The 23,634-nt window shown below is 42.6% G+C and overlaps 2 protein-coding genes across 6 annotated transcripts in view; both read right to left on the minus strand.

Moving 5' to 3' along the window:
- Positions 1–14,674, minus strand: part of iffo1a (intermediate filament family orphan 1a) — a 28,167-nt gene extending 13,493 nt beyond the window's left edge. For 3 of the 4 annotated variants that reach the window (XM_085148208.1, XM_085148207.1, XM_085148205.1), the window contains exons 1-3: positions 14,553–14,674; positions 13,147–14,239; positions 2,215–2,275 (exon numbers count right to left, since the gene is read on the minus strand). In XM_085148208.1, the coding sequence (XP_085004334.1) occupies positions 2,215–2,275; positions 13,147–14,111 (1,026 nt within the window). In that variant the 5' untranslated portion in view covers positions 14,112–14,239; positions 14,553–14,674. The remainder of the gene's footprint in view (positions 1–2,214; positions 2,276–13,146; positions 14,240–14,552) is intronic. The other variant, XM_085148206.1, reaches the window with a different exon arrangement.
- A 1,024-nt stretch (positions 14,675–15,698) lies between these two features.
- Positions 15,699–22,885, minus strand: LOC146492667 (glyceraldehyde-3-phosphate dehydrogenase-like). Of its 2 annotated transcripts, none has more exons than XM_085148915.1 (12): positions 22,798–22,885; positions 22,531–22,578; positions 19,456–19,555; positions 19,146–19,255; positions 18,978–19,068; positions 18,617–18,732; positions 18,394–18,475; positions 16,939–17,090; positions 16,741–16,819; positions 16,565–16,648; positions 16,301–16,398; positions 15,699–15,984 (listed from the first exon to the last, which is right to left on the minus strand). In XM_085148915.1, the coding sequence occupies exons 2-12, from the start codon at positions 22,551–22,553 to the stop codon at positions 15,915–15,917; spliced, it is 1,005 nt and encodes a 334-aa protein (XP_085005041.1). In that variant the 5' UTR covers positions 22,554–22,578; positions 22,798–22,885; the 3' UTR covers positions 15,699–15,914. The 2 variants fall into 2 exon arrangements, with proteins under 2 accessions (XP_085005041.1, XP_085005040.1); XM_085148914.1 differs by having other exon boundaries at positions 22,531–22,612; positions 22,798–22,841.
- Positions 22,886–23,634: the final 749 nt, after the last annotated feature.

Here is a 23,634-nt window from a genome sequence, read left to right on the forward strand (position 1 = left end):
CACGGCCGTTTACTTCCGGCCTACCCGACCTTCTGAGGACCCGGCCCACGTAGACCGCGAAGGCCGGGTCCTCAGGAGGATGCAGCCCATGAATTTGGACACGACCAATATGTCTCGAAGTTCTCCAGAGGCCTGGTAATGACCTAATCATGTGATTCAGGTGTGTTGACCCACGGTGATATCTAAACCCTGCAGGACACCGGCCCTCGAGGCCTGGAGTTCGACACCCCTGCTCTAAGCACTAAAAATATCTGTATATCTGATGAAGTGTTAGAACATTTAAAACATCTGAGGTTACATATCTAAGAACTTTTTAAGGATTTGTAAAAACCCTGGAACAGCTGTTTTCTCTGCTCTGTGCATTTTCAAAACAGAAATAGAAATAGTGGCTCCGCTCTCGAGCTGCTCACTAATATTAGGTCTGATCCCCAACTGAGAGGACAAAGTTTACCGAAGGACACACGTCTTACTTTAACCTCCTAGGACCTGCCGTCCACATATGTGGACATCACATTTTGGGTTATTTAGTCCAAAATACTACATTTTGCTCTACAGGGGCCTGATATCCACTTACGAGGACATTATACTGCTGCTGTTCTATTGAAATTTTAAACAAATATCCTCATATGTGGATCTGATTTTTCTTAAAAACAAAAATCAGTTAAAAAAAAAAAATCAGCTTATTCTTTGTTTTTACATTCATCAGGTCCCAATCAAAGTTATTATCGTTAACGAAAACTAACGAAATAACGAAAACTAGAAGTAAAAAAACATTTTCGTTAACGGAAATAAAAATAAAAACAAAAAAAAGGAAAACTAACTAAAACTATAATGAGTGTTCACAAAACTAACTAAAATGAACTGAATTTATAGCAAAAATGTGTTTAGTTTTCATTGATGTGTGCGTGTCATACAAGAGTCAAGGGTGAAAATGAAGTTTAGTTTACAGATTTTTTTCTTGCTGTGTCTCATTATGCCAGCAGGTGGCAGCACGTTAGTCGAGTCGTCTGTGTTGCTGCTCCGTCCACGCGCAGAATCATGTCAGGAAAAGTCGGGAGAAAGCGCCAGAGTCCAATTTGGGATTACTTTGGATATGACTGTGTTTTGGATAAAGCAAGTGTCTTGTAGTGGAAACAGACAAATTATGAGGGACATTTCTAAAGGGAAAAAATCCCACAAACCTTAAAGTGCACTTGAAAAGCTCACACAAGAAGGCTAACCTAGCTTACCTTCTCAAGCTAACCTAGCTTAGCTTGAGAAGGTAAGCTAGGTTAGCTTGAGAAGGTAAGCTAGCTTAGCTTGAGAAGGTAAGGGAGCACACTCAACCCTCATCCCCAGAAAACAGAAGCTAACCCCAGGCAAGGCAGCGTGATGCATCCCGAGACAACAGGACGGGGATATCTACACAACTGTGTGAGTCAATTACCTTCAAAAAGTTTATCAATTCACTTGAACCAAAATTACGAACACCTGGTGCTGCGAGAGTTAATAGTCTCATTGGGGCCAAGATATACGTTTTATAGTTGCCTGGTATCAATGGTTGTTCATCTGCCTTTATTTATTTATTTAAAGAACCCATAGGTGGGAATGTGAGTTGTCTGTCTCTGCGTGTTAGCCCTGCGACAGACAGGCGACCTGTCCAGGGTGCAGTATGGTAGCTGGAATAGCAACATACCCAAGGATGAGCAGAATGACTGATATGATGAAACTGGGATTTTGTTACACTTAATTATTGCAAACACGACTAAAACTATAACTGAAACTAATCAAAACTAAACTGAAACTAAGGATTTTCAAAAAAATAAAAATTAAACTAAACTAGCAAACAATTGGTAAAAACTAATTAAAACTGATATAAAATTGAAAATCTGAAGTCAAAACTAAATAAAAATAAAAACTAATGAAAATTGCAAAACTATTAAAACCCTGGTCCCAATCAGCCCAAATATCAAAGAGAAATTAAAAATGCATGCTGTGGAAGAGTTCGGGTCTTAGGAGGTTAAGGATCAGAGAGAAGTAAAAACAGTTTTACCAAGCTTCATGAAAACGACACGAGCTAAATTTGCACTGATGTGCTGATGCTTCAGCTTCAAAAAGCTGACTATCATCAGAGTTCATGATGAGAAGCTGACTGTGTCTGTAAAACCAAACAACACTTTTAAAATGAGAAACATTTAATCTGAACACAAGCTAATGTTTTTATGTCAATTTTACCTCCTCGAGTTCAGCCACCTTCTCCTGCAGGTCCATTCTGGCGGTGTACTCTTCCTCCCATCTGCAAACACAATCAGACGTCTCACACAGAAGCAGAGAAACTCTCTGAAGCAGACAAACAGGTTCACGTGTGACGAAATAAAATGGAATAAAAGTAGAAAAGAAGGTGAGTGCATTCATACTCCACAAAGCATTACCACCATCAGCTGTTTAGTTTAAGCAACACTTCCTACAGAGTTTAACTCCGTCTGCTGTGTCCTACAGTCAAAGACTGAGCCACCAGCTGATGATGAGCAGCTCTACTCGAGCTCCTCGCCTGATCTCTGACACCCTTTGGAGAAAACTCATTTCCACTAAACGTCCTCATGAGTAGTACTGACAGCTCACTCTTACATGGGCTCCTTGGTGGCGTTCGCCTGCCCCTGATCGCAGTCTCTCATCTCCTGACTCAACTTACTCCATCTCCACCACCTTCAACTGCAGCTGGTGGCTTCTTTGGGAAATACAGTTTGATTTTGTGTGTGTGTGTGTGTGTGTGTTAGCTGACGTCACAATAATTAGTCTGTCAGGTTACCGTGGAGATTTTTTCAGGTGGAATGAAACAGGCGATGAGTTTTCGTGTCTGCAGCTTTAAGGCAAAAACCTTCGTGATCACCTGACACAGACCCCCACTGTGCAGCGTCATGGCCCCTCCCAGCTCCACCGCTGTCATTACTCAGCATGTGTTACATAAGGAGAAACCAAGAAGTGTGCGTTTGGAGCATGAAGGCATGAAGAGCACGCTGCAGGACGACCGGCTCGTATCTGGTTCCTGTGTTGTGGTGCGATGCCTCTCCTGCCTCATATAAATACGACCTCAGGATGATATTAAAAGAAAAATGGTTCATTTTACTCTCATTAGCACCACCATGTAATAAAGTCAGACTAAATCCGATTATATTCAATAATATTCAGCCATCTTTCCTGATACGACACTAAAGCTTAATGTATAGTATTGATCGGATGTCTTTGCACTCATTCCCCACATATGTAAAGTAACATGAGATCAGAGGAAGCTTGTGGCTCCGTGTCATGACGGGTTAAAAGCTAAAAGACCTCAAAAATAACTGACAAGAAACGCTTCTTTAATCGGTGGATTAGATAAAGCTGATATACGATAGCAGGACATGTGGTCTAATCTGTTTTAGCTCATGAAAGTTTAAACTGGGGTAAAATCTCTGCAGTCACATGTTCACACGCATGTGCATCACATGACTTCCTGAACAGCTGATCAAGAGAACACACCACGGCTGTATCCCAATTCATGGTCTACAGCTTTAAAGGCCGCATTTTAAGGCCGATTACGTCACCGCGACGCGACGAAGGCTGTCCCAATTCGAAGGCTGCCCGAAATGCGGCCCTCAAATGCGTCCTTAATTTCCCTGAATTTTAAGGACGTGGCGGTGTAGACTTCGTGGCCCAACATATCCCAGAATGCATAGCGCGGCGGTGGGTGTGGATAATTTTGCCGAAAAAAACGGCGGATGAGGGGCGCCCGAAGAGTAAACTTTAAGTAAGTACTGAATATTATGTCACTTATTTATGTGCAAATGTTTAATAACGAAGAACATTAAAACATTACTGTTGGCCACATGTCGGCAAAGTCATGTGACATTAGTGACGTTTGTACTAACTTGGTTTTAAAGCCTTTACTTTAAAATATACGCCGTTCAATAGCTGAGCTTAATCTTACAGAGAATGATCAAAGCTGATGTAGAAACAAACAAACAAATGAACAAAAGATTTTCTCCTTCATTTCTGTCAAACAAAGCTGTATGAAACGTTTCCAGCTGTTAGTATCATGGTTGCTAGGCAACCTGGGCAGCGCAACGGAGGCTAGACCGTCCCATTTCACAAGCCTCGCACTTCCGGCCTTAGCGGTCTTTAAGTACGCGGCCCTTGAGGATCGTTGAGGCTGCGTACTTTAAGGCTGCAGACCCTGAATTGGGAGACAGCCCACCTGTCACTACCCGATCCGTACCGGAAACCCGATCGGTACCCCGCATGCGCAAATCTTACGTCACTTCCTCTCTTTGCCAACATTGCGACACTCAATATATTTGAATGATACGGTGAGCGCCCAGTTAGCTCCTAGCATTTCTCAACAGCTCTGCCTCCTTTTTGACTGCCCGGGATATTTAAACAATGGATAATCCGTATACAAACAAATTCATGCTTTTCTCCTTAACAGAGAGCGTTCCCCGATTGAACAACAGCGCCGTAAAATAAGAAGAATGGCGCCTAATTACAGACTTAATAATATTGATTTAGCAATGTTTCACGTGAAGATTCAGCAGCCAGATGAAGTGTTTACTGACAATTGACAGTGATAGCGGACATCATCATCACTATTCCAATCAATCCTCTCCACACAGACAAGCATAAACACACTCGATTATCACTAAATCAAATTTAACACACGTTTGTAACTATTGTAAACTAATTCAGTTTACAATAGGGTTCTTTCGCTCAGTCAGCAGGTGGCAGTATCCTCGTACACTGGGGAGTACACTGCCATTAAACGAACAGAAGAAGAAGAAAACATCTTCACATGCGCGGTACGGATCGGGTAGACCCGATTTGTACGGTCCGACTTTGCACATGCGCAGTAAGGATCGGGGAGTCCTGATCCGTAACTATCTTTTTATTTTTCGTTTTTGTCTACATTGAACTGAAATGCTTCATTATTGCAAACATTTTAAGAGATACTTATTATTCTTAACATTTTAACAGATACTCTGACCCGTAACTATCGTAAAACGCTTCGACCGGAAGTAGACACCTTTCGCGCATAGGGTTCATTCGCTCGGTCAGCAGGTGGCAGTATCCTCGGACACTGGGGAGTAAACTGCCATTAAACGAACAGAAGAAGAAGAAAACCCCTGCACATGCGCAGTAAGGATCGGGGAGTCCCGATCCGTAACTATCTTTTTATTTTTTTGTTTTTGTCTACATTATATTAAATGTTTCATTATCGGAAACATTTTAAGAGATACTTGTTATTCTTAACATCTTAACAGATACTCTGACCCGTAACTATCGTAAAACGCTACGACCGGAAGTAGACACCTTTCGCGCATGCGGGGTACCGATCGGGTTTCCGGTACGGATCGGGTAGCGACACCATCAGTGCAACACAAAAGCTGTGTCCCAAAACGTCGGCTGCATCCTCCTGATGCCGCATTTGAAGGCCGATTACGTCACAGCCAGGTGACGAAGGCTGTCCCAATTTGTCGACTCCTTCAAATGCAGCCGATAAATGCGTCCTTCATTTCCCCGAATTTGAAGTATGGGTCGGGTGTGTCCTTCGTGGCCCACCATATCCCGGAATTTATAGCGTGGCCCAGCCAAATTTCAGTTTCCAACAATGGCGGCCGCTACTAAGTTTTAAAATTACTCTTATTATTCTTTCTGGGTCACAAAATAAACTTTTAAGATATTTTAAGGTGAGAAAGTAGCTGTGTAAATTACAAACATCCATCCATCCATCCATTCGCTTCCGCTTATCCTTTTCAGGGTCGCGGGGGGTGCTGGAGCCTATCCCAGCTGTCATAGGGCGAGAGGCGGGGTCCACCCTGGACAGGTCGCCAGTCTGTCGCAGGGCCAACACACAGGGACAGACAACCATTCACACTCACATTCATTCGCACATTCACACCTAGTGACACTTTGGATTATCCAATTAACCTATTCCCACTGCTTGGTTAATCAAAACATCGCATATTTGCAAAAGTGTGGCGACGTTTTCGGTGACGTCTGTTACCCACCAGCTCGATAGCAAGCCGGGGGGGGGGGGGTCAGTCAGTGGTCACTCCAGCCGGCGAGAGCAGCGGACTCCCGGCTTCATCGTTTTCAGACCCCCGCTCTTTCACTACTCAGGTTAATCATGATATAAGTCACTCGGATAACTTAAAAATGTAATTGTTTGCCTTTTTTCGGTGTTTTATTTGTTCCGGAGTAAAACGGCTTGGCTGAGATTAAAGTTATTAGATTAAATAAAACTTTATTAATCCATCGGGTGGGTTCCCCGGGATTTTCACACAGCTGAATAAACGTCAAACAGAAAACTGATTAAACAGAAGTGTGAGACGGTCGAGAGTTTACTGCTTCTTAACTATGAAGCAGCTGGTGTGTTTCAGCTGCAACGACACGAGTCAGCGTGACAGATGCTCAGATATGAAAACCAGAGAGAGCGAGCCGCTGTCCTCGCTCTCGTCTGTTTGCCAGTCCTAACACGCGGCTCTGCAGTGAGGCTGCTGGTGGTCGGTGCGTTTGTGTTTAAAGACACAGCAGCCGGTGTACCTGTGCTGACGTCCTAACTGCTGGGTGATGCAGACGTTGTTGTTGAGCTTTTTAAGAATGAGCCCAGGCCGCTGCGCTGCACTCAGATGTGACGTCAAAGGATTTGAAAAGCCCTCTGCAGTAACGACGCAGCTCGTTTGATCAAACCACCCGAAACCGACTTGTTCTCAGAGCGAGCCAATATCGACTGAAAGGCTCAGAACCATTTCATACTGATTTCCTTTAAGTGAGACTGTGATCTTTATCTCCAATGAGGTTTTAGCTGCCGACCTTCATCAGAGCTGGGCAATACTGTGAATGTGAGTTTCACCATCCTCACACTGAAGTTACATCTGCAGAGGTTGTTGTTCTGTCCTTAGAGGGAGCATCAGTGACACACGGGCAGAAAACACCTCAGTAAACTGCAGCTCTGTCGTTTATTTATAGATGCAGGAGCCAAAAAGTAAAATCACCATGGCTGCAGCATCACACAGCAAAGCTGCTAAATATTAATCACGGTGAACGGCACCTGGAGCAAAATCAAGCTCACCAACAAAGTGATTTTAAAACTGTTTCAATTTCAAAGAGACAAAGAGAAAAATGAGAAGCTTGTGATAAAAAAATTCACAAAAACATCCTCATCAAAAGTGATAAACATCAGATTTACTTTGACCACCTTAAACATGTCGACATCTAAAAACTAAAAACTAAAAACAAAACTATGCTAAACTGACAGCCTGTGGAAAAGCAAACTGCTCGACCTCTCCTGACCTCTTTTTACCATCTCATCATCACACAGTGGATCTCCTTATAAAGTGTGACAACACCTACAACAGGTCCACAAAAACCTAAAAAAAACCCACCTAGTACACATTTAAATGAGCAACTTTTCCTGAAAAAAATGGGACGTTTGCGCCTCACATACAGTTATAAACTCACCAGCACCCTCTTTAGCTCAGCTCTAATCAGCCAATGCATTTGGGCATGCAGACACTATCAAGACGATGCCCTAAATTTCAAAGCAAAAAGCAGTATAAGGAGGAAAGGTGATTTAAGTGACTTGGAACGTGGCATCGCTGTCGGTGCCAGTTGGTCTGGTCTTTTAGAAACGGCTGACCCACTGGGAATTTACCACTACGGTTTATAAACTGCTGAGGGATATTTCAAGCACCTTGTTGAATCTATGCCATGAAAACGAAGGCAAGATATAGGGATTGGTAGATGATGACGAAGGTGTTGATGTCAGCGCCTCTCTGACGCTGCAGAAGCGTGGGGTGGGGAGTGCAGAGAGGGATGAGGAGTCAGCGAGGACAGAGAGACTCGAAGAGGAAGAGCGGGCAGAGTGAGAGCATTTAGAAATGTAATAAGATGCCAGATGCTGAGAGGGAAGCAGAGGGTAAAAAGATAAAATGGAGAGAAGGAAGAGAGGGAGGTGTCAGATGGGGTGACATCACTGCTGGCGGTCACAGGCCTGTGCTGCATTGCAGGTACCAAAACAAGACCCGGCAGGGAGGAGGAGGAGGAGGAGGAGGAGGAGGAGGAGGAAAGAAAGAAAGGAGGGGATGACTCATGATAGAGAAAAACAACAGCTCATGTTCAACTTGTCCCCAGACAGCGTGTCCCTGCAGACACACATGAAGCTGAACGTGTCACATGAAAGGAAAACTGAAGACCTTCATCCTCACTGGAAAGAAAATCAGTCAGCTCAGGAAGAATGTTGTTGTGTATTTGTAATTTTGCAGCCTGCTTTTTGTTTTTATGCTCAACCCATGTAACTGTGACACAGTTTTGCCAGCAAGGAAATAAATAAAAGAAAGACTTTCACATTTGTCCGTCAGAGCTGCATCGATTCAGGCTTTTAAAGGGCTCTCCATGTAGATAATTAAACTTGCAAAGAAAATTTGTAAAATAATATATAAAAACCTTCGTTAGCTCCCTGCACACATAAAAGTCCTGATTAGGAGGATGGAAGGGTTTGGGGTTTTGTTTCTCTTTGATTGATTTACTTTTGCTTTTCCTTACTGGCGAGCAGAGATGGGCGGTAACGCGTGTAATCTGATTACTGTTTTCAAGTAACGAGTAAAGTAAGGGATTACTATTGCAAAAACGGTAATTAGATTACCGTTACTTTCCCGTAGGAACGCTGCGTTACTGCGTTACTAAAACCGTGATATTTTTTTTTTTTTTGCGAGAATGTCTCATGACAGTGACGTAAGCAAGTGTGACAACAGCTGTGTGCAGATCAACAATGGATCATATATCGAGTGCGGAGAGAGTATGAGCGTGCAGCGTTTAAAGCGTGGAAGTACTGACCTTACTTTGAGTTTGATTCCATAAAAAGTGACAAAAACATTAGTGTCCGTTGTGCGTGGGAAGAAAACTTCTTTTTACAGCGAAAAAAACCCCTAAACTTCCAAACAAGCACCGAGTAGCTACGACGTAATGGGAAACTCACAGAGAAACTCACGGATTCTTCCACTGACCGCTGCACACCTGCACCAGGGTAAACCTCCGCCTACCCCACTCCTGCTTTACAGGTGAAAATAGAGCAACAGGACCGCTAGTCTTTGACTTTATTTATTTTCTGCTGTGTTTTACATCTATTTGAAAGACTGAGTGTAAACACACAAAAAAATATTTTATGTGCTGGAATGTGCAGAAAATAGTTTTAAATATTAAACTAATTTCTTCCAGTCAGAGAATGTTGCAGATAATTAAATTTTTGCTTGATGCATAAAGTTAAAATATTAAAACTAATAAAACAAGTTTTAAAAAGAGACTTTTCCATTTGATTACATTTTGTATGATGATTATGCAGAAAAAGTAGAATTGGGCTGAAAGATCTATCACTTTATCACCTATTCAGGTTGTAAATCGTGTTTTTAAAAAGTAACTAAGTAATTAATTACTTTTGAAAATAAGTAATCAGTAAAGTAACGGGATTACTTTTTTGGGGAAGCAATCAGTAATTAGTTACTGATTACTTTTTTCAAGTAACTTGACCAACACTGATGGCGAGGCTCCGGTACCAAAAGCTACTCAGTTCAATTTAAGCACTAGAACTACTCGATTATGTCAGGCGTAGGCACCAAAAGCTACCAGGTTAGGTTACATCTTTGACAATAAGGTTTTTAGTTCTAAACACCAAAATCTACTCGCTAAATTTAAACACCTAACCGTGGTTTGGGTTAAATTATTTGCAACGTTAACCCAGCACACTGAAAAATGTTGCATTTAAGTTCCACTGCACTTAAATGTGGCAACAAAGTGTCTTTTCAAGTATCTCAGGAGTGGCAGCCCCACATTAATACCACCCAAACCAAGCACGTCGTGTTTAATATGTCTATAAACCATTAATGTCAGATTTTTGTTGATGAACCTGCTGCTTTCTGAGTTTCTCTTTCATTTACTTCATTAAACGTTTGAGTCAGCCAGAGTAGCGAATGCTTTAAGGACACCGCAGTAATCATCTATCCTGTCATGACAAAATGACTGAAAACATGTTAAAATGATTCAAACTGGTGCCCACAAATCTTTAAATCATTTCTATCTGCACGTCACTCTCAGAGGTCTTAAAAGACAAGAATTTAATGTAATTTAGAGCAGTGCTAAAACTAAAAGCTCAGCAGCATCTGAACATCACAGGTCAGGGAGTCACTGCTGTTGAGTGAAATCGATGTGACTGAAGGTCTGTCATGCCGAGGCCTCCTGCCTCAGCAGGCTGATGCACAAAGCAGTGAGGTCAGTGCTTTTTCAGCATAAAGCAGCGGTGCAAAATAGTGTTTCAATATCTTTAAGAGGGGAACAGCTCAGCAGTGAAACGGTTTTTTCTGCGAGCTGTACAACAAATCTACTGCAGAAGATTAGCAAAACCCCGGGTAGGATTGTGTAATTATGTGAAGCACCCTGCTCTGCACCAACTGCATATTTCCCCAGGGAAAAATAAGATGTCATAAAATTACATGTAAATTGTAATAAAGCTCATAAAAAATTCAAGTAGTCCTCAAAATGAAGCAGCGACTGGCGCCAGAGTTCACTGATTAATCCAGAGAAATAAACAGCTGCCAAATGAAGGCAAAGCACTTTCAGATTTTATGACTCAAACAGTGTCTCTGCTGAGTTTTGCAGCTCTTTTAAAAAGCGATCGACTAAAAATATCCTGTAAAGCCGCCCTGCTCACTGATCAGCAGCATCGCCCTCGCTGACCCCGTACAGTCAGACACATTAATGGCAGCGCCCATCCTCCTCGCAAGGTGACTTATGACTGCACTTAAATATAATAACTATCAGGTTTCATGTTTTTCTGACCAATCAATCACTACAGAGACGAACAGGAGCCAGCTTGGTGAAAGCATCGGCCATTTTCTTACTCAGCTGTACACTTTCACTATTCTTCATCTAAGATATCAGCTTTTATCTGTATTTGGAAACCAATACTTACTTTGTTTAGTCGTAGAAACGTAATCAGTTTTACATCGATGATAAGTTTCTGCTCCTCCTAACAAAAGGCCTTCAAATGATGTCTTATTTACTTTGGATTAAAGATGAGCAGCATTGGTGTTTTCTTGGTATCAGAGGGCAGCGTCTCTGCGGCCCGTCATCAATATTTTGTGGTTTCAGGTCGATATGGTTCTGAGAAAAGGAGTCAGACGACCCTGAAACACTCAGAGTGATGCTTTCATCTTTTACTACATCCTTCTCTCTTTTTTTACCCTCAGCTAAACAGACAAAAACTATCAGGAATGTCTCAACTTTCAATAAACTGTATGTTATCTTATACTTTTTCCTATACTTTGGAAATCTCCGTGCACAATGGGCGAGGCTTAAAATACCTGGATGCTGGATCTTTGGGTCATTGAGTGGCACTGTGTTAAAAGCAGACATTAATTCTGTGATGCATACACAGCAGGGGCTCAGGTACACTCAGAAATCATTACCTGTGAGCACAGTTCAATCTGGGTTAAATCTGTCATGTACAGAGACACTGCTGCCTTCTTTGGGTCGAAGCTCATTTAACATTTGAGGTAAAGCAAAACAATCCAAATGTGGAATTCTATTTGGAAAGCATGGATGCTGTGTCTGCAAACTAAAGACAAGAGAGACCATCCAGTCTGTTACCAGCAATCTTTGTCTGCATCTCTGACAGTATGGGGGTGCATTAGTGCCGATAAGGCACTGGCAGCTCGCCCCTTTGGAAAGGCACCAACGATGCTGAAAGGTATATACAGGTTTTAGAGCAACATGTATCCCTATTCACTTTTCCCTAGGGAAGCTCTTGGATATTTCAGGAAGACAATACTAAATCTGCATCAAATACAACAGCATGGCTCTGCGGTAAAAAAGTCCTTCACCAATGAAAACATTTGGAGCATCATAAAATGGAAAATAGGATAAAGACGACCCAGGACTGTTGAGCAGCTGGAATCCTGTGACAAGAACAGGACAGCATTCCTCTCCAAAGCGTCCAGCAGCTGGTCACCAAACCCTCTCTGAACGTGTTTGAGACGTTGTGCTGCCATCAAATTCAAAATGATCTAATATTTTTCTTGATATTTTTCTCCCTTCATGCGTGTTTTTGATATCTGCAAATCACTGTTTTTATTTACATTTTACACAGTGTCATTGTTTAGAAACTGTGGTTGTAGAAACTGAGTTACCTTTTACTGAATGCTGAATATCAGTGAAGAAAGACACATGAACCACAGCAACATGAAAAAGAAAAAAGTTGATTTAAATCACATCTGAAAACATATTTTTATAAACTACTTCTTTGTTCATATTGTGTCTTCTGGGCTTTTTGTTGTTTTACTAACTGCCTGATGTTATTGCAATGTTTGATATCTTTTATTTGTTAAGGAAAATGTGTATTTTGCATTTTGCATTCCTATTTTCTTGTTATTTTAACGCTTCACTGTAAGTTTATTCTTTCACTGTAGCTCTCGGGTGTAGACCTACTGAACCTGAAACTTGACATGGAGCCAAAGGTTTGAGGTTTTGAAGCAAACTGCAACTTTCCTTATTACGCTGCTATTTCTGGGATCACTTTTGATGGTTTGACAAAGTACTTTGTAAACTCAGCTTCAAAGGTGCTGCATGAATAATTTCTATTACCTTAATCACTGCTTCTTTTGTGTGACCAAATTGTGTTATTATTTTATATAAATCTGTTGCTGCAATTGGAAATTTAAAGCAAATTGTTATTTTTCTTAAATTTTATTAAGATTAAAAATACATTTAAAAATGAGCTATTGTTTTATAACACACAACAGTTTTATTTTTTTTATTATTTTGTTAATTACAGCTATTATTTAACTAAGAGTTCAACAGAGCCACTGACCCCATGGCCCAGGTCTATTAGACAAGTATAACAGAGAAGCTGATTGGTTGATTGGCAGTTGCTGACCCAACTGGGCTGTTTGGAACCTGACAATATGCTCAGTGATCATTCAGATAATCTGTGAATGTCTAAGCAGCCGAATCCTTTCTCTCCAAGACAAAAATCAGACCCATGATGTCACAAACCACCTGTAATCAGCCACCTGTGCACACACACACACCATGGTGAAAACTCCACATCACAGGTAAAGCATCTTATCACCCAGCGCCCCTTACCTCCTTTTATATTCATCCCGTTCTCTCTTCACTTTGGCCAGCACGTTGTACAGAGCCCTGATCTCCGGCGTGATGGTGTCGATCTGGACTCCAACGCCGTCCGGGTGCGTCCAGGAGACCCCGGGCCCCGTGACGCACGACTCCCTCCCGGTGCCAAAGCGGCGGGTGTGGTTGAAAGACCAGATCGTCCCGGGGAGGAAGCGAGGTGGCGGAGGAGGGGGAGGTGGGGGAGCGTTGGAGGTGTTTGTCCCGGTGTGGGTGGAGTACTTCTCGTTGATGTTGGTGATGGTTTTGGTCGGGTCCATGGGACTCAGAGCCGGGCTGATGGAGAAGCCGGAGGTGGTGAGGTTGGAGTTTGAATCCGTGCTCAGGTATTTGTTGTCAAACAGAGGAGGGGGGTTCAAGGTGGGGGAGAGGAGGCCTCCGGGCAGGTAGGCAGAGTTGTTGGCGTTGAGCAGCGGGATGTAACCCGGCCTTGCAGGGATCGGCCCGATGAATCCGGTCTGGACTCCTATGTCTTTAGTGAGGGGCTTCTGGTGTCCATCGCCCCCGCTGTTGCCCTCCAAAGCCTGCTGCAGCTGCTTCTCCAGCACCTTGTTCCTGCGCTCCAGCTCGTGCACTTTGGCCAGAAAGCAGCGGAAGCGCAGGTTCAGGGTCTTCAGCACGCTGATGTTGGAGCCCAGGTCGTTGCGCAGAGCCGTGGCCGCCGGGGGGACGCGGTGCAAGGGGCTGCTCAGGTGCAGGTAGGCGAGGCCCGACGGTGGCAGAGCGCCCAGGTCCAGCCCGGACAACCCATCAAGCCCGAACCTGCCGTGGTCCCCCAGGAAGTAGCCCGGGTCTGGGATGGCGGAATCTGTTTGGCTCGGCATTTGGGGAGGTTGCTGCTGCGGGGCCAGGAAACCGCTCTCCTCCAGGACCGGATTCATACTAGAGTAGGAAAATCTGAAGTGCTCGAAATCCGGCATGAACCCAGACTTTTATAGATTCACCCGGAGAGATAATTTAATATATTTATGATCCCAAAGTGGAACTTGGCCCAGCAGCCTCTTCTCGATTACACCCGATGATCCTCTTTATGCGGAGGAGCTGAGCGCTGAAAGTCAGAGGATGCGTTTTAAAATGATGCTTTAAGGGCCCAAAATGGCAGCAAAATGATCAAATCCAAAACGAGCACTGCAGTAAAGCTGTGCGCGCACAATGGAGCATAAAACTGGTAAAAGCAGACACACCACTGCACCGTGCAGCAGAATTACGGTAAACTTTTAGGCAGGACTAATTTCTAAAGCGAGATCAGAGCCGCGATGCGCACAACCAAAACATGATTTCTCTTAATTCAAGCACTGGAGGGAAAAAACCATCACGCTAAATAAATATTACTTTACCTTTATGAACATTTATGAACGTACCTACAGTCCGAGGTGTAAACGCCGACTGTGGCTCCAGGTAATCAGGTGAAGTCAGTGAATCAGCGGTGCGACACAGACCAGGAATAAACAAGCGAGTGACTGCGGCTGCAGCTACCGTATTTATTCTGAAAGCAGGGCACCAAGACGTTTCAACTACAGTAATAACCGGACTAAAGGAGCATCTACTTAAACGTGAAATGAAAGCATTTTGGTATAAATGCCAACAACCGAAGTTTAGAGCTCAATTAGCAAATCTGTGCACTTGTTAGTTTACAGAGATGACACTTTCATAGAAACTGGACAGACCAACTCCAGATGCATTAACGACCTTCCAGCAGTCAGACTACAAATGCATTTCAACTTTATGCAAAACCACTATAACATGGTGGTTTTGCATAAATAACACTGTAACATTGAGAAAAACACATTATAGAGCCAGCTCACATTCAGTTACATTCAGTTACACCAGTGTTTGTCAAACTAGACTCATTACACGTCAGGTGTTTCCATAGTCACAAAAGTGACTTTTACAGACTAGATGTCAAAGGGCTGGATTTGTATGACAGCCAGGTGCAGCATTAGACCTGTCCATTCTAAACATATACAATTTAAACTGCATATCACAATGTGCTTTAAATGCCTTATAGGGTCCAATTTAAGATCATAATCATGACCTATAGGGCCCTGCACAGTGTAGCTCCAACTTAAGTGATCTTCTTCTTCCTTATCACCCCAGCAGGTCCCTGAGGTCTTGTGACCAGGGGTTGCTGGCTGTCCCACATACAAGGTTAAAAACAAAAAGTGACAGAGCGTTTGTATCAGCGGCTCCCAGACTCTGGAAGTCGCTCCCTTTGAGTTTGAGATCTGTGGACTCAGTCATGTCTTTTAAAAAGCAGTTAAAAACCTGTTTAAACTCGCTTTTGTTTTAGATTTTAATGTCTGTTTTCTGCCTCTGTAAAGCACTTTGTGATTTTATCTTGAAAGGTGCTATATAAATAAAATTTTATTTATACCAGGGTTAATGCTGAAAGCTCTTACACCGAACGTAAACATGATCTGAACTAAGGCTTCAGATATACACGAAGTTTGCATAAGCAGCAAAGTTTCTCCCTGCTTTGTTTTTCCTTTTGGAAAAGAAAAGACACATTTCTCATGAATTCTGTTCTTTATTTTCAAGTGCAAAGGAGCCACAAGATTAGTAACAATACTGCAAAGAATCTGTACAAACATCACTTCTGACAGACCAAGGGGACGAGCCTATTTTAAGCGGGACAATACATTTTCTCTCCCCATTGGTCAGGTTCAGTTTGTCCTTTCTGCAGATGCTGTGACATCCAGGTGAAGGAATGATGAGTCAGGATTTCACTCCTTAGAGAACATGTGCACAAGCAGGTCACACACACGGTTGCTGTAGCCAAACTCGTTATCGTACCTGCAGGTACAAAAATGAGAGCAGAAGGTTCAACAGTGGAAACGTGAATGAAGATGGGAAAGCTGCAGGCTTTAGTGCATAATGGCTGTTTAAGTCACTAAAGTTTGTCTTCTTGGGGCACTAGGTGTAAACTCAGTGACTAGGAACACCAGTCTTACATTTTTACTCATTTCATACTACATGAGATTCAGATTTCCATTTGTAGTACAAACCGTTTGTAGTAATCATCAATTCATTTAAATGCAGCAAACAAGCTTTGGTCAACTGAGTTTAATAAATGTAGTTTCAAACTAGAGACATGTTCATCGAGTCTCACCATGAAACCAGCTTGACAAAGTTGTCGTTGAGTGCAATGCCAGCTCCAGCGTCAAAGATTGACGAGTGAGGGTCACTGTTGAAGTCTGTGGACACAACCTGAACAGAAAGAGTGCAAGTGTAGTTGTGTTAGTGCGCCGTCCTCGAGCACATCTGTAGAGCTAGTTAGACAAATGCTGCCACCTAGTGACTCCTGTGTGGCCACACAGGTGAAACAGTCACATTCTCCCCTTTTAAGAGTATAATGTAGCCTGGTGTTTGGTACCTGGTCCTCTGTGTATCCCAGAATTCCCTTCATGGGTCCCTCAGCAGCAGCTTTGATCGTTTTCTTTATGTCTTCATACTTTGCCTGAGATGAGAAATTATAATCCTCAGATTAGACAAAGTAAACTCTAGATAAGGGAACATGAATCAGCTTCATGTCAGTTATGAGACGCTTACAGGCTTCTCCAGTCGGACAGTGAGGTCAACGACGGACACGTTGGGAGTGGGCACACGGAAAGCCATACCTGTCAGTTTACTGTAACAAACATTCAGAGCTCAGGACATTTTGCTGATAATTTTAGTCATTACAGCGTCCTGATCCTTTTCCTGAAGACACATGTGCCATTTTAAAAGGGAGAATTAGAGGAAAAGTACCCGTTCAGCTCAGGGATGACCTTGCCGACAGCCTTGGCGGCTCCAGTGGAGGCAGGGATGATGTTCTGGGAGGCACCGCGGCCATCTCTCCACATTTTACCAGAGGGCCCGTCAACAGTCTTCTGTGTGGCAGTGACGGCGTGGACGGTGCTCTGAAAGAGCAGGTAAAGGTTATTCAGAGGCAGAATCAGCTCGTCCCAACAACGTGAGCTAATCTGAGCTGCTGTCGGACAAGTTCAACAGAATTTCTTAAGAGGCAAGTAGCTTTGATGTTGTAGAGGGACGACATTTACTTGATGCAAGAGAAACACTTTGTGACAAGAGAACTACTGGAAAGCAGGACCCTGATATACACTCAGTAGGGCTGCACGATTTTGCATAAAATGAGAATCACGATTTTTTTGGCTTAGAATTGAGATCACGATTCTCTCACGATTTTCTTTTCCAGTATAAATATTTATTGCACATCAACTTTGTAACAGTTGAAACTGAACAAAAACAATAAACAACAAATTTCTCACGTTTTGTCGTTGCTGCAAAATGTTGTACTGCTTGAAATTCCGTCTCCACCGTTGCTCGACGCTGCGTGTATAGAGCAGGTAGTGCAGCAATAGAAAGATAGTTGCGGGACGGCACTGTGTAGCGTTTGTCTAGGGTGTTGATCATTTTCCTAAATCCCTCGTTTTGCACAGTGTTGATGGAGCCATATCTTTGGTCAGGTGATAAGTAACAGCCTCCGTAATTTCTTTGTGCCTGCAGAAGTTCGACGTGTATAGGGAAGCGCTGTATAAGGTTCCCGTTATTGATGTTTGGGTGGTTGACCGGGACGGATTTTCTCCTGTCACTTTCTCGTCATCCCTGACGTGCTCTGTTGTTTTTTCCTGCCAATTTTAGCAGCCAGCTTCTGTATCACGTGGTATAAGGCTCCGCCCTCGTCATTTGTTGAGCAGGAAGCGTGAGCGCTTGTTTTTATGCAGATTATGTCCCGGATCAAAATGCAGCACAATCGTCGTCTTTTTTTCCTTTTTTTAAAAAAATAAAATAGTTGTCATTTGGAAATGAGATCGCGATTTTCTAACGATTAATCGTGCAGCCCTAACACTCAGTATCCAAGCTTTCTGATCATGTGATGTTTGTGAAGGTCCATCAGTCTCCAGCATCAGTGACTAAAATTTGGCGAGTCTGCAACAAAGAATGACCCTCCACAGAATGTTAAACTGAGGAGACTGAGCTTTTTATTGTCATTGTGCAGTTTTTGCACAGCGAAATTGGGTAGCTGGACCACAAAGGTGCAAAAGACAATATACAATGTATACGTATGTGAGTACTAGCAACATGTAACTAAATGAAGTTGTTGCTGAATGCATTGTACAGTTTGTTGGTCGACTGCTCTTAAAGTTCCTAAAATCTTCTGGTTATAAGATTCACTCAAGAGAAGCAGTATCAGCTGTTTACCATGAGACCTTCCACGATGCCAAAGTTGTCGTTTACGACCTTGGCGAGGGGAGCCAGGCAGTTGGTGGTGCAGGAAGCATTGCTATGGAGAAAGCACATGTCAACTTAAGTGCAGAGATGCTACACCAAACAAATTAAGAAGCCATCTAGACATCTGCATCCAGCTGTTCAAACAGCTGTTATAGACAAGGCATCTGTAAGCACCATCAGCACCAACACTCACCTGACAACTGTCAATGAGTTGTTGTATTTTTCGTGGTTGACACCCATTACAAACATCGGTGCATCAGCACTGGGAGCAGAGATCACCACCCTCTTAGCTCCACCCTTCAGATGAGCCTAACAAATCAAAATAGATATTAAGACTGATTGTACAATCATTGATGCTTCAGGAAGCGCTAAGATTATGCAAACTAGAGTCCAAAACGATTGCATTAATTTAGAGAAACAGGTCAGGATGATGAAAACTGTTCCTTCAACCAAGTTTGTTACTATTGTGACTCCAACATGTGAAACAAGCCAGTCATCTTCAGGGTGAAACGGCACTTTAGTCAGGTGAGAAAGCACAACAGCAGCCAACTTACAGAAGCCTTCTCGATGGTGGTAAAGACACCAGTGGACTCTACAACATAGTCCACACCAGCATCACCCCACTTGATGTTGGCGGGGTCCCTCCTGTGCAGTTCAGAGAAGTTAGTTATTCAATCTGAGGCAAACTTGCTGGATAAAGTGCACGTGTGACAGTTACGCACTCTTGGAAGACCGTGATGTGCATGTTACTGATGACCAGCTTGCCACCCTCAGTCTTCACCTCTCCGTGCTTCCAAGTGCCGTGAGTGGAGTCGTACTTGAACATGTAGGCCTGCATTAAGAGGAGACCATTAAAAACCTGCCGTTTAAGAGAAGTCAACATGAGGTCTCTAAAACTTCCTGGTGTCCTTGACGCAGTCTTTGCTTAAAATGTTTCATTTAAGGACTTTGATTCTGTTTAGTAATGTAGGAAAAGCAAACAGGCTTGTTTGGACCATCAATTTATAGAGCAGAAGAAACTTGTCCTCTCACCATGTATTCCAGGTCAATGAAGGGATCATTGATGGCTACAACCTCAACTTTACCGCCTGCAACAGCAGCACGGGTCACCAAACGACCAATACGTCCAAATCTGAAATGCAGGTCAGACTAAAGAATCAGTACAGATAGGAAAGTGAGCAAGAACGACTGGGTTGTTGTGAGACAGTAAAAGGATGAAATATTTCGTTGAATTCAAACGGAAGACCCTTGTAAAGTCTGCAGGCCCAAGTTTTTAAATTGCAACTCTGTCCACTTTATACATTTCCTGTCTGACCAGCAGGTTGAATCTGAGTCACTGCAGAGGACGGCTTTGCTGTGCAAGGCCTGCCAACCTTGACTGAAGAGAACAATGGCTGGCACCAGCAGCTGATAGCCTGTTTAGGCCTAATATGGGCATTGTCAGTGAGGCAGATTGAAGAGTGTGGAACTAAGGAAGCATGGAGGGTTTAAAGTTCAGAGCACGTTATAGTAATGGAGATAAAGAGGGTCGTGAAGTAAGTTTCCAAGAGAAACCAAGATATGCTTCAAAGTAAACTTGTGCAAACCCAGAAACAGCTGTAGAACTTCTGCTGGGGCAAAGTAAAAGCAAAGTTTTTAAATCACCCAAACATTTGTCTCCAACTTTTTCATGTTTTGTGACAAGTTGAGTTAGTGCTTCAGAATTGAGTGTCTGGAGGTGTTTGAGTACAGTTGCTTGTGGGTTACCCAAACAGATTAGGTCATTCTTGTGAATTGCTGCCTCCAAGTAGATTTGGATACAAAAATCATAATTTTGTCCAAGATGGCAAAAGGCACAATTTCCCTCCCATCCACATCAAGTTTAAGTTCTGAACAAACTTAATTTGAGTGGGATTTCATATGTGGGTGAACCGAAAGCCGACTTTGCCTTGTGACTGAACCAGTGTTTAGTTACAGTTGCCATATAGTTGGAATTTGATTGTATTCATGGCCTTTCAATAATACTGCATTTAGGCTCTATTGTATTTCAGCTTCTATCAGAGCAAACAAGGCTGCTCAAGTCAAGATTTCTAAAGACGTGGTGAAAGAAGTTTCTTCATCATGTAAACTGATCTGGAAGCAACATCAACTCTCCTAAAGAAGTCGCTAAAAGCCTGCAGAAGTTAAACGTTCCCATTATGGACCAGCAGACCAACTACTGTGTCAGAGGGAAGCCGATAGTAAAGTCAGGGTTGAGGCCACCACTAGCTTCGGCTTTAGATCAAGCTGAAGACAGAGTTGTGGCATGAACTATTGAGCACCAGAGTTGTGTCATGCAACACTGCATGCCTTCAGTTCACATTACATAGTTTGTACATTGTTTGCAACTGTATCCTGTAGCAGGAGACAAATATACAGCCCGCACACAAAAGGACTTTATCAGCTTTGATGTATCAGGAAGCAGAGACGCCTTGGAAACTGCCAGAGAACTTTATGGGTTGAGTAAGAGGAAATCTGGACAATAGCAGAACAAGGAAAGTCTTAAGGGAGCAATTTGAAAATTCATATCTGTAGGAACCTGCTCATGTCAGATAAAGTCCATGTTCATCAACTGTGACCTCTTAAAACCAGTCACCTCATGACATTTAGAGTTTATATTCAGTAATCACTTTAAAGTTCTTACTAAACTGATATTAGAAATCACTAGCACAGTAAAAGTTTAACTTCAGGTGGGAGGCTGCTTGCACAGTCTAGTTTGTGGCAAAGTCAGCAGTGTACATATCCTTAAAGTTAGTAAGGGGTCAAGAACAAAACACTAGCATAAATGAGACTAAAGTGTTCGCCTAGTATGGTTTGATTTTGACTTATAAAATTTGCCAATTCCAGCAGCTTTAAACACAAGCAGCTTCACTACCGTCTCATCAGTGAATCATTTTAACTGTCAGGTGCAGAAACCCTCAAGTTATCCTCTCAAACTTGTTGTCAGGCGCTGCCATCATTGACAAAGTTTTGACAGGAGGGGGAAGAGCCACAGGCATGCAGATTTCCTTTGTTTTGGAAAGCTGCTGAGCAGCCAGAAGGCCAAAATGGACTGGAGCCCATCGTCTGTTTCTGAGCCTCATTGTTTGTGAGGTACGCGTCCAAAATCCACGAGCCAAATCTCCCTGCGGCTCTGCAGCAGCTGCTGCTGCTGCTTCACAAGAGGAAGAGAAAATGTTTCAGCTGTGATCTCCGAGTCCGAGCGGCGTCCACACAGAGTCGGCCGATCTCTGATCTCCAGTGGAAAGGTTAAGGAGTTAAAATTAGATGAGGGGAGAATGAAGAGGAATGTGACAGCTGAAGAGAGCAGCGATACTGGCAGAAGGGCGTTGTTGAAGAGCGGACGCCAACTGTGACACCAGACTATAAATAACCAGAGAATAGACAGGTCCAGACCACAGTCCTGTCCTGCTTTTAGGGTTCAGATGATGCTCCGGCAGCACTCCAGCGGTCCTCTGTGAGGCAGCTAAATATTTAGACACCTTTAAGTGTCTGACATTTCTAGATTTCAAGCCTTGTTTAATTTATGTTCATTTAACAAGTTGCCCTTTTACCATCTTGACAAGAAATTGCCATTTCAGCTTTCAAACATTTGCAATCAATTTGTATTTTGGCCTCCATAAGGCATTTGTTTAGCACATTTCCAACAAGGTGTTTCAAAGTTTGAACTGCTTTTGTTAGTTGATTAAATCTTTACTTCATGAGTCAATAAGTAAAACCATTAGAGGACAATATGTCACTAGAGGAAAACTAATTCAAAGGCCCTACAATTAGATTAAAGTCCACTGATCTAAGTTTTATAAACGTACTTTACAGTATTCAGACAACAGGGGATGAAGTTAAAATACCTGGACACAAATCAAACATCCAAAGAAAGTCAGGAATCTTATCTGGGTTCAGCTGAAATGCCTGCTTGATTATCTACTTTCAGCTTTGTTAAAAGATATACAGATAAAATGCAACACTTAGTTGCACCTATCCAAGTTTTACTAGCATCAAACCAAACACTTCTTTGCAACACATGGGGTAGTGATTGTTAATTAAGCCAATGAGAAGGAAACCTGCACAACGACAGGTGTAGAAACTTACCCATTGACTCCAATCTTCACCATTGTGCCTGATGTGGTCTACACCTCACTGAGAGGGAGGAGACAGTTCAGCCTTTAATTCACTTATACAAGAAGAAAAGAAAGATGCACATTCAAGAATTAAAAGATTAACGTTTCAAAAAACTCAAAACAAAAATTTACAGGAACTTTCTGTGTGTTTCGTTCACCTGTTACTCTGAGCAGCAGGTAAAACCGTCAGAGCTCAACCACTAAACAAAGGCAAACATGTGGGAACCCAAACCCTTACCTGAGAGCACACTGGGATACGGACGTCCTCCAGAGAAGAAGCGAGAGCGGGAAAGAAGTTTCGAGTCACGCCATTTATACGCGCTGTCCTCCCGGGCCACGCCCCCTTCCTCAGCGGCCCAACTTTAAAGGTCACGTGACGCTGCGAACGAGTTTAATTAAGAGCATCGTTTTTTTGTGCGGTCTTTACTCAGTCTGAGAGGTCGCTGTACAACAGAACCACAGAGCAAATGTGTAATCTGTGATGGCATAATTAGAATTAAACGCCACTCTTCAGAATAGTTCCTGGAAGGAGCTCCACAGGAACACAATAGCAAAACCATGTTGTCGCAACTGGGAATTTTAGGAAGGAAATGCCAATATCATGGGAATAATAATAACATAAATAACTGCGGCTCCCTCAAAACATCCATTTACAATTGTTTTGCATTTGATTCGTTTGCCAAAAAGGAAAGCAAACACACACAGCTTTAATATTATCATTATTTCCCCCAGAATTTCTGCAGGCATTGCAATGATGTTGCCAGTGTCAATTTTATGTTACTGTATTTATTTTTTATTTTACAATCAGACTCATGAAATGAAAATCTGATATCACGAATAACGACATCTTGTTACTTCATGTTGCAGAAAATCTGGAAAAACATCTTTTCAAATGGTTTTTGCTTTTCTAATTTTTTAGCAAAAACGTTTTTCTTCTAATTTAATCAAAGATTTACTCAAAATTTACCGATGATAGTGTGGGATTTATTTATATCATACATTAAATTAAATAATAGGTTAATCAAGTGAAATCACAATTACCAAAACGGATTTCTCAATGTTATAAAACTGAAAT

This window comes from Neolamprologus multifasciatus, chromosome 22, assembly GCF_963576455.1.
Source record: "Neolamprologus multifasciatus chromosome 22, fNeoMul1.2, whole genome shotgun sequence".
NCBI lineage: Eukaryota > Metazoa > Chordata > Actinopteri > Cichliformes > Cichlidae > Neolamprologus > Neolamprologus multifasciatus.